The sequence below is a fragment of the Danio aesculapii genome, chromosome 3 (assembly GCF_903798145.1).
Source record: "Danio aesculapii chromosome 3, fDanAes4.1, whole genome shotgun sequence".
In the NCBI taxonomy this organism is placed as follows: domain Eukaryota; kingdom Metazoa; phylum Chordata; class Actinopteri; order Cypriniformes; family Danionidae; genus Danio; species Danio aesculapii.
The window spans coordinates 58,167,765-58,179,458 of NC_079437.1; the positions used below are offsets into that span (position 1 = coordinate 58,167,765).

Genomic DNA, 11,694 nt, shown 5'->3' on the forward strand with positions numbered 1-11,694 from the left:
ACAAAGATACATTACAATAAATTACAATAAAATGTTTAAATTTTTCCCATTATTAACCATGTTTCATGTTTTTCTGAGCAAAAATAATGACTATTATACATTTGCATCATGATTTACCCACACTAAAACGTCGTATGTCAAAGAATCGTCAGGCATATTTAGATCAAGAATGATTTAATAACAAATTCAAAATCTCTATTACAGTTTGGTCCCAAAATAATCATTAATTATTAAATGTTTATACTTTTCACTGTCCTTTAAAACCACCAGGTTTTACCCATTGGTCAGCAGGGATGTTTTATTAAATTAAATAGACATTTTTGTATGGTTATTTATTCTTTTACACATTATAATAAGTACAGATGACAATAAGTATGTTTCTAATTACTGAATGACTGAGGTTGCCTCTGAAATGGTGTATTTCCATACTCTACAGGTTATGTTAAAAACAGTATGCAAGTCAAGCAGTATGTCCGAAATTAAAAACAGTAGGTGAGAAGTACCCTGATGACCTAATACTTATGTTGAGATTCTGATGGACGCTACGCTATCCCATGATGCACCATGAGAGAACTCATGAATTGAAGTGAAGTGACACAACTGACGCATGTAGATGACAAATGGCGGATGTCTTACGTCCGAGCTCCATTCCTACTACTCGCATTCATATGGTATATAATGCACTTCTCTAATGGTCATTTAGTAAATTCTAATTCATATGTAGTACTTACTTGAGTAGTCGGCGATTTCGGACACAGCCAGCGGGTCTGACAATTTTGGTGACTTCCTTTTTCTATAAAGGCCTTCCCTCAGAAATACACATTGGACTCTGATTGGTCAGCAGGCCGAGTGCGTTTTGATTTGCTGACTTCCTAGTGCATGTTGGAGCAAGGTTGCATTTCAGTCCTATTTTTTTATGCCCTTCACTTGCTAACTTTCCTCCATCTTGTTCCCTTGTATATACATAATTGATTACATCACGAAAGTGTCCACTACTGGCGGAACATCTTGATGGGTTTAAATGTAATGCCCTAAACCATAGGTCTCAAACTCAACTTCTGGAGGGTTGCAGCTCTGCTCTGTTTTGCTCCAACCCTAATCAAACACACCTGATTATGTCCAAGACTCTTTTGAACACCTTGATTATTTGGATCAGCTGTGTTTGATGACGGTTGGAGCAAAACTGTGCAGAGCTGCGGCCCTCCAGGAACTGAGTTTGAGACTCATGCCCCAAACCCTTGAGCACTTGGGAACTTCTCTGTTGTGATGTCACAATTGCATTGCATTCTGGGACATAAAGGTGGTGGAGTAAACACATGTAGCCGATTCCCTTGCCCAAGCCCAACTTGATGAAGTGGAACCCACTGTAAAACTGGGGCAGGGACAGTGCTTAATTTGTGAATTGCGAGGTCCCGGAACAGATTGGGGTAATGGATCCGGGATGTTACCCAAGGAGGGAGAGGTGTCGCAGACGAAAGTGAAGAGAGATGAGGGGCGGGGCAGGGTGTTGTCCCAAAGGAAAGTGAAGAGGGTTGGGGAGTCGCGGAAGAAATTGAAGAGCAGGCAGGCGGTGGTGTGTGAGGAGGGAGATCGTTAAGATGAGATGCCAGATCAGATTTCAGAGGTGCCGGATCTGGCTTGTTCCCGCACAAATTAAGCCCTGGGCAGGGATTCATCTAATGGAACGAGGGAATGAAGTTTGTGAGTGTGTCTAAAAGTTGAGTGGAACGCAGCGTGTGTCACACTTGAGGGCGGGGTTTATGTAAATTTTATGTTTGATGATGTAACAAACCCAGGAAGAAGTCTCTATCAGCCATTTGTGTAGGCCTTCATAAGCTAAACTCTACGAAAATTACTAAAATAAACAAATAACCCTCTGCGACAAAGTTTTTAATGTTGTAAATAAAACGTTAGTGTCTTAAATTTACAGTTTTCGATTATGTTCAAACATCAATATTACACAATAGCTAACGATAAAAAATTGAACCATAATCAAGGGTCCTTATAATTTTATGTAGACACTAAAACGCCCTTGGGGTCAGAACTATAAACTATCCTAAAGCTCCCGTGAAATGTTTGAAATGTGCATTTATTTAATGTTTGATGTAATCTCAACTGAAACATAGCCCCTCCCCCTTTTAAAAAACAACCAATAGCGTTTTGTTTTAATCACAGCTCTGCCAGTAGGAGTGGTTGAGCACTAGTGCATCAACTGAAAAACAAATGAGAAGGGGCGGGGCATGTCAGATACTAAAGAGCATTTGATTGGTCAGAAGATTTGATGAGAGACTGAAGTATGAGACCTGAAAGGATATTTGATCTATTTAAGCGAAAGTGACAAACTGCAAGCATTGGATGTGTATATTAGGTTAACATCTTCCAAATGCAAATTCTGTCACTGTTTTGGAGCACACTAGCTTATAGAGATCCTAAAAACTAACATACTGATACTAACATCTAAAAGATAAAAGGTTTTTAGATATATTTTGCTAAATTATTTAAAAGTGTTTCAATTGCACATGCATTAGTTGGTCATCAACAGTATGAAATACGATACATGTTATATTTGGATAAGTGAAGTGTAAAGAAAGTTAAACAAACAGACTTGAACCAGATTAGCGGGTTGAGCTGGTCATCCACCCTTTCAACCTTACAATGCAGTCATAAACCCTTGAAAACCATTGAAACAGACCAGCATAACCAGTTGAGCACTTGAAGACCCCCATATACCTCAAGCTAAGCCATGTAAGAAGCTGGTTCCTTGTTTAATTTGATGGTTCAGCTCATCAGCTTCACAGTTAACCAAAAATGAAATCGATGTTAGATCAAACCTGGATTCATTCATTCATTTTGTGAAACATGAAGACATGCTAAAATGTGTAAGACATCCATACAATAGAAAGCTAACAGCAAGCAAAAGTATTTGATTACCAGCATTCTTCAAAATATCTTACACAAGTTCATACAAGCAGCACTCTTTATGAAAATATTAAACTTTAATGCAATATACTGTACTTAAGGGTAGACCGAATGCAATTCAGTCTTTAAAGCACGTGAAGCTAACATACTTTAGTCATTATGATTAAATGCTGTGTACCATGAGGGATTTGATGTAAATGTTTGTCAAGTTGCACAGTAGACTATATTGAGAAGGAACTGCAAAGCGTCAGAATTGCAGCTGAGACAATGTGTGCTGTGGCACGATATTACAATATAGCTGCGTCCCAAATTGCACACTTATGCACTATTCTACACCATTTTATAGTATAAATAGTGTAAGTAGTGCGTTTACACTGAAAAATAATAGGTGCACTTTATTGATGCACTCATTCAGCCGATAAAAGGAAGTGTGTAATGATGGACACTTCATGCACTCAACGACTGCAGGTTTGCTCACGTAATGGAAGGGGCGGAGCTATCGGGCGCACATGTTGGATAACGTTATTTATTTTGGATGGTGAAAGCAAAATTCTCCTACGAGAGTGACTATAGCGCCTCCCGATGGTGAGTACGGTTATAGTCATGGCAGGTATTATTTGATAGTTTGGTCATTTATTTTACTGATTTGGCAACCGCCAAACGTCATCAGGGAAACGGTTTGAATTTCCGCTTAGTAAAAAAACATTAGTGCTCCATTTGGGACAACACTACATACATATAGTATGCTGTTGAGTGTGTAAGTGCATAGTGTATAGTGTGCCATTTGAGACGCAGCTTTCTTCTTCAAAAGCAGATTGAGGAGACATTTTAATTGGTCATAATCAAAATTTGTCATATCGCACTCCATTTTTGGGGCCAGATGAGGTTTCATATCAGAATGAGGAAGAATTTGCACTGTTTTATAGTATTTTATAGAGTGCTAAAGGCTAGGTCAATTAGCATTGCGTTATAAATATAATTAATTCTTATAAAAACACACAGGATGGCTTGAAGAACACATATAAACCATATATTGCCTCAATCATTGTTTATAATCTTCATTTTTGATCCATTTACCATTTACTTGTCGCTAATGTCTTAATATTTGTGAGGCATATGTGGAGTTTATATGTGAGGGTGCCCTCTAGAGCCAAGTATGAAGGAAGCATGTATTACACTCGCAACAGAATATCAGTGGATACCTACTGCTCCCGGTGTGTGTTCAAGGTGGTTGTGTGCACTTCTATAGGTTAAATGTAGAGTACAATTTTAGAGTATATGTATCTCTGATTGGGTATAGGTGATGCCATCCTCGGCCACAGTTTGCTTCTTTTTCCTTTTATGTAATTACCATCATTGATTGTGTTTAACCATTGACCATTTTAATGGGATTTTGGCAGTATTGCAATTAAACCTAACCTCATGTAAACACAATATTGGGGTATATGTACAGGTTTTGGGGCAAATGTATAATTTTGAATAAGCCAGCTCAGGCACTTTAGGTAAACTGTCAAGCTATTATGAAATCGCAGCATTTAAGATCTGATTTGTTTACAATCAGTGATCTTCACTGCCTGATTGAGATATGATCACACCTGACTTTAAGCACTGCATTAAATTACATTGTTCCATACAATTCATGTCTTTAAATATGGAAATTTATTTTACCACAGTATTTTCAATCGAGTATAGTCTTAATCGCATTAAAATCTATTAGATTATTAGTGTCCATGTAAACACACTCATTTTTGTGTCTCCACACAGGTGGTCTACATGATCTGGAATGCTCTGAATGACCCGCTGTTTGGATATTTGCAAGACAACTCTCAGATGGAGTGCTGCTCCCGGCGCAGGCTCTCCATCTTATACGGAGCCCCTCTGTACTGCCTGTCCTTCCTGCTGGCCTGGTTCCCCTGGAGGACGTACGAGCCCGAAGACTGGTTGAGCGGCGTCCACCTCATGGTAACCCTCTGTGCTTTCGACGGCATGCTCACATTTGTGCTGCTGGCCCAGTGCGCACTGTTCGCAGAGATCTCCGGAAACCACCACAACCGGCTGAGGCTCATCAAGTACAGCCAGTTGGCGTCTCTGGTGGGATCCTCCAGTGTGTTGTTCTGCGGCCTCCTCTCCAAAAACATGGAGGATTTCGCATCCTTCCAGGCCTTCAGTGTGCTGGTGGCTGTGCTGGCCTGCGTCTGCATGCTGTACACGGGCCTCCACAGCGAGAGCCGTTTCGACAGCAAGAGCTCGGCCAATGATGCGCAGAGTCCGGCGCTCTCGCTGGCGTCTGTGCTGTCCATGACCTGGCAGATCCTGAGCAACAGAGACTTCCAGGTCTTCGTCTTCATGAACTTCTTCCAGGTCTTCATGGTGGCGTTCTGCAACAACTTCACCATGATCTTTGCAGAGCAGCTCATTCCTCAGGACGTCCTACCGTCGCTTGCCAAGAGCGTCATGTATGGAGCCGGATTCATCTGTCCGCAGGTACATCAAAACATAGAACTACCACTCTTATTCTTAAGGCTCTAGTAAACTGGGCTGATTATTGTGCATGATTATTAAGGTCGATAAACTAAGGTTACTGATGGCAACTTTAAAAACAAGTCTAGAGCGCCATCGGCTGTTAAAAACTAGCCTAGAGCACCATTCATATATTCATTTTCTTTTCGACTTAGTCCCTTTATTAATCAGGGGTTGCCACAGCAAAATGAACCACCAACTTATCCAGCTGCATATGTTTTATGCAGCGGATGCCCTTCCAGCCGCAACCCATCACTGGGAACAACCCACACACTCTTGCATTCACACACGTACACTACAGCCAATTTAGCTTATTCAATTCACCTATAGCACATGTGTTTGGACTGTGGGGGAAACCGGAGCACCCGGAGGAAACCTACGTGAACACAGGGAGAACATGCAAACTCCACACAATGCTAACTGACTCAGCCGAAGCTGGAACCAGCTACGTTTTTGTGCTGTGAGGTGACATCTGCTGTTAAAATCTAGCCTAGAGCGCCATCTGCTGTTAAAAACTAGCCTAGAGCGCCATCTGCTGTTAAGAACTAGCCTAGAGCACCATCTGCTTTTGAAAACTAGCCTAGAGCGCCATCTGCTGTTAAAAACTAGCCTAGAGCGCCATCTGCTGTGAAAAACTATCCTAGAGCGCCATCTGCTGTTAAAAACTAGCCTAGAGCGTCATCTGCTGTTGAAAACTAGCCTAGAGTGCCATCTGCTGTTAAGAACTAGCCTAAAGTGCCATCTCCTGTTGAAAACTAGCCTAGAGTGTCATCTGCTGTTAAGAACTAGCCTAGAGCACCATCTGCTGTTAAAAACTAGCCTAGAGCACCATATGCTGTTAAGAACTAGCCTAGAGCACCAACTGCTGTTGAAAACTAGCCTAGAGCGCCATCTGCTGTTAAAAACTAGCCCAGAGCACCATCTGCTGTTGAAAACTAGCCTAGAGCGCCATCTGCTGTTAAAAACTAGCCTAGAGCGCCATCTGCTGTTAAAAACTAGCCTAGAGCGCAATCTGCTGTTAAAAACTAGTCTAGAGCGCCATCTGCTGTTAAAAACTAGCCTAGAGCGCCATCTGCTGTTAAAAAAACTAGCCTAGAGCGCCATCTGCTGTTAAGAACTAGCCTAGAGCACCATCTGCTGTTAAAAAACTAGCCTAGAGCGCAATCTGCTGTTAAGAACTAGCCTAGAGCACCATCTGCTGTTAAAAACTAGCCTAGAGCGCCATCTGCTGTTGAAAACTAGCCTAGAGCGCCATCTGCTGTTAAAAAAACTAGCCTAGAGCGCAATCTGCTGTTAAAAACTAGCCTAGAGCGCAATCTGCTGTTAAGAACTAGCCTAGAGCACCATCTGCTGTTAAAAACTAGCCTAGAGCTCCATCTGCTGTTAAAATCTAGCCTAGAGCACCATCTGCTGTTAAAAACTAGCCTAGAGCATCATCTGCTGTTGAGAACTAGCCTAGAGTGCCATCTGCTGGTAAAAACTAGCCTAGAGCGCCATTTGCAGTTTAAAAACTAAACTCAGAATTAATTTAATAGAGAATAACAAAAGCAGTGCTGTTTGAAATCTCACAATCAATGCAGAATTGATTTATTGATTGATTTTTCACCACTGCTCGAGTAAAATCTACAGTTCTTTCACTCAGACTGGCAGATAAAGATTATTTGAAGCCAACCCCATATGATTAGTTTACATCTTTTCCCCAAACCAGAAGGGATTTATCAAATGCAGAAGACAAATTAGGAAACATGTGGATAATAAATGTGATCAAAGCAGCCTATTAGTGTATTTAATTTGAATAAACCCCCATTTCATGCACAGAAACATTCTATATCACCATTAGAGTCAAATTAAAAACACTTGTGACCGGTCTTTGTGTTGTTGAGCAGATATTGGTGTTGTGCAGTCAGGATCTTCTGCGTAAGTTCGGCTACTTCAGACTGATCTTGATCTCCTTCTGTGTGGAAGCCGGAGCCGCGCTCATCATGCTGCTGCTAGGCCCTCACAACCACTACTTCCTCGCATTGTTCCTCACTTCCAACATGTGAGTATTTACACTGAGCAGAGCTGCTCTTTGTGTCCTGCTCTTGGCTAAAGGGATAAATATGTAAAGACACCTCATGATATGTGCATACCACACCGAGAGCGGATTCATATGTCATGTTTTAGGTCGGGAAGTTTATGCATTTGTATATATGCAGTGCTGTTCAAATGATTAGGGTTGCCTTTTAGCATAATTGGGTGTTTTGGCTGCATTTATTTAATCACAAACACTGTCAAAATGGTAATATTAATAAATATTTGTTGTAGGCATGCACTATATTTAGCAAAATTATCGTTAACGCAATAATTGTTTAAGCAATAGATGTATCGCAGTCGAGGTGTGATAAATTACATTTATTTTATGCAATCAGATGTGGTCCTTCTCTTTTGTATCTCTGTTTAAAAACATAACTAAAAAATAGCATTTTATAGAGAAATGTTATATCGTAAGAACAACAATGTCATATATTGAATATTTTTCCAGTATTGTGCTGCCCTAACTTCATTCATTCATTCATTCATTCATTCATTTTTAACCACTTGTCCGGGGCTGGTCATGGGGGCAGCAGTCTTAGGAGAGAACCTCAGACTTTCCTCTCCCCAGACACTTCCTCAGCTCCTCCGGGGGGATCCAGAGGCGTTCCCAGGCCAGCCGTGAGACATAGTCCCTCCAGCATGTACTGAGTCTTCCCCGAGGCCTCCTCCTGGTGGGACATGCCTGGAACACCTCCCTAGGTAGGCGTCCAGGAGGCATCTGAAACAGATGCCCAAGCCACCTCAGCTGACTTTTCTCGATGTGGAGGAGCAGTGGCTCTACTCTGAGCTCCTCCCGGGTGACAGAGCTCCTCACTCTATCTAAAAGGGTGTGCTCTGCCATCCTGCGAACGAAACTTATTTCTGCTGCTTGTATCTGAGATCTTGTCCTTTCAGTCATGACCCAAAGCTCATGACCATAGGTGAGAGTAGGAATGTAGATTGACTGGTAAATCGAGAGCTTTGTCTTTCGACTCAGCTCGTTCTTTACCACAACGGACCAGTACATTGACCGCATTACTGCTGCCGCTGCACCAATCCGCCCATCAATCTCACATTCCATCCTTCCCTCACTTGTAAACAAAAAACCCCAAGATACTTGAACTCCTCCACCTTGGGTATGGAAGGACTTTCCTCTAATCTGGACATGACAAACCACCTTTTTCAAGTGGAGCACCATGGCCTCGGACTTGGAGGTACTGATTCTCATCCCAGTCGCATCACACTTGGCAGCAAACCGCCTCAGTGTATGCTGAAGGTCCATGTTTGAAGAAAGCAAACAGAACAACACTGAGATGAGATCCTGTGGTCCCCGAACTGGACCTCCTCCAGCCCAAGGATGCGCATTGAACTTCTGTCCATAAAATTATGAACAGAATTGGTGACAAGGGGCAGTCCTGTCGGTGTCCAACATGCACTGGAATCAAATCTGACTTATTGCCGGCAATGCGAACCAAACTCCTACTTGTTTATACAGAGACGAGACAGCCCTTAACAGAGCGCCTCTGACCCCATACTCCCAGAGCACCCTCCACAGAATGCCACGAGGGACATGGTCAAATGCCTTCTCCAAGTCCACAAAACACATGTGGACTGGTTGAGCATACTCCCATGAACCCCCAACCACCATGGTGACGGTATAGAGCTGATCCAGTGTACCACGTCCTGGATGAAAACCGCATTGTTCCTGGATCCTCCACTCCAGTACCCTGGCAAAGTCTTTCCCTGGGAGGCTGAGGAGTGTGATCCCACTAAAGTTTTAGCACACCCTCTGGCCCCTCTTCTTAAAAATTGGAACCACCGCCCCAGTCGCCCAGTCTAGAGGTATTGCCCCTGACCTCCATGCGATATTGTAGAGCCGTGTCAGCTAAGCCCTTATTTGTATCATTTAAAGGAATTGATTTCTATGTGGATTTATACTACAAGACTATTGAATGCTTAATTCTGATTGGCCAATCAACATTCTAATGTGTGCCACTATTTTCAGATAAATGCACAGCTAAAGTAGATCAGGCAGGTTTTGAGTGCATTACAGAACAGTATCACTACGCTGAATGAATTCAGTTATTTCACAGCTACAACAGTCACCTCAAAATGCAACAGATGACTTTGGATAAGATGTGTAAAGAACTAGTCCATAGGATCAAAATCCCGCCAAATGTATCATAGTCGTGGATCAAAAAATTTACATCATGTGTAAGGGAAGTTCTCTCTTTCAAATGAGTGTAATTTTATTTGTTTTCTTCAGTGCCACCTGATCTTTTAGAAATCATTCAGATATGTTGACCGATGCATGCTTTTATATATAAAAACTAAAAAGGTTTTCTCTGCTTAATGTTTTTTTGTAAATTGACGAATAGAAATAGATGCATTCGCATGAAATGAAACAAAAAAACTTTACAGTAGTGTATATTAAGTGAATAATCGCTTTAGAAATGCAGGCCAGATTATGTGTTTTCTGCTGATTAGTGTATCAAGCCTTCTTTCATGCATAATAACTGGATTTATTACATTACACGTGTTGAGATTATAAATCCACCTTTGGACAGGTTTAAGCTTATATCACACTAGCAGACGTTTACTCTGAAGAGGCTTAAAATGGTGGCCTTTAATGTTTAAAATGTAAGAAATAAAATTAAAATTACACTTCAAAAATGATTACATTACAAATATTACGAAATCTTAAATTAAGAAGCATTTCAGTCAAAAATTGTTGTCTTATTAAGTGTAATTATTAATATTATTATAGTCAAATTAAGAATTTCTCCTTAAAACTAGTATAATGTTTATTTTGCTTGTTTTTAGGGAAAATGTGCTTAATTTTCAGATTTTTTTTCTGAAAACACTACAAGAGTTTTACTTGTCTAGAAAATGCCTCTTGATTTAAGAATATTTAGACCAGAGACAAGACAAAAACTCTCAATATACTTTATACTTTTAATTTTCCTATAATGGTAAGTAGTATTTCCCAGTGATGGGATGTAGTTGGAAGGGCATCTGCTGTGTAAAACATATGCTGGATGAGTTGGCGGTTCATTCCGCTGTGGCGACCCCAGATTAGTACAGGGACTAAGCAGAAAAGAAAATGAATATGAATGAATGAATGAATGGAATGTAGTAACATGTACCTAAATAAATCTCTTACTATTAACCATATAACACATACATACATTAAGTTTAGATAATGATTGTTCACAAGTTCATTAAACCAAATGCTGTTTTTTTTTCCCCCAAACTTGAAGTTGCTGAGACAGGGGCGTCGCTAGACCCAATTCACTGGGGCACGCGCTTCTGGCACGCGCTGCTCTTCTGCCGGTGCGAGTCCCGGTAGTTAACATGCATGCCAAAAAAGCAGGCTACCTGCTTGTTACGCGCCGCTCATGCGTTGTAAAACCAGCGTAACAGCCTTTTTTGTTTAGCAAATAACATAACTAAAGTTTAAACAATATGATGATCTTACAAGCATGCCTCCTGATAGATTTTTTTGTATGAAGCAAAAAGGAGGGATGACGAGTCAGGGAGGTAAAGACTTAATAAACCTAATTAGCTGCCATGTGTCAAGTCTACAACAGATAATTAATGAAATTAATGAAATTAGTATTTATGCAAAAGTAATTTCTTAAATGATCTTTGCATACCACTCCAGTTGTCTTAACATTGTTTTCCAGTTACATTTAAGGTTATATATATATTTTTTTATTTTTTTATTTATTTATTTATTTATTTTTATTATTATTTTGAGGGGGGAAGGAGGTACGTGCCCCAGTAGAGCTTTATGTCTAGCAACGCCCCTGTGCTGAGACTTTTATTTCAGTATGCTGATGTACTTAGACTGATATGGACATCAACACTCCACTCCAAACGTGGAAGCAAACGGTCAGACGTTGATTGAAGATTACCAAAACAAACAAATATTTTAACTAATTATGGATTCATGTGGATTAGTGGATTAATTAATTAATTAATGGACTTATGAACTTGTGAAACCCCCAACTAAATATTAGAGATTTTTATGTGTGTTGAACATCAATTAAGACGATGCTAGCATCTGTTAGATTTAATAACAGGGAACAACTAGCTAATTTTGAACTTTTCCTCACTTTTTTCATCTTCCGGGTGATGTAGCATAAAACTGTGAGTACTATGAAGATGCGTCGGTGTCTAATTATTATTCATGAGAAT

The 11,694-nt window shown here is 40.5% G+C and overlaps 1 protein-coding gene across 1 annotated transcript in view; it reads left to right on the forward strand.

Moving 5' to 3' along the window:
- mfsd13al (major facilitator superfamily domain containing 13a-like) overlaps positions 1 to 11,694 on the forward strand; it is a 17,822-nt gene that overhangs the window by 1,487 nt on the left and 4,641 nt on the right. The window contains exons 2-3 of the mRNA XM_056454304.1: positions 4,684 to 5,403; positions 7,326 to 7,480. Of these exons, the coding sequence (XP_056310279.1) occupies positions 4,684 to 5,403; positions 7,326 to 7,480 (875 nt within the window). The remainder of the gene's footprint in view (positions 1 to 4,683; positions 5,404 to 7,325; positions 7,481 to 11,694) is intronic.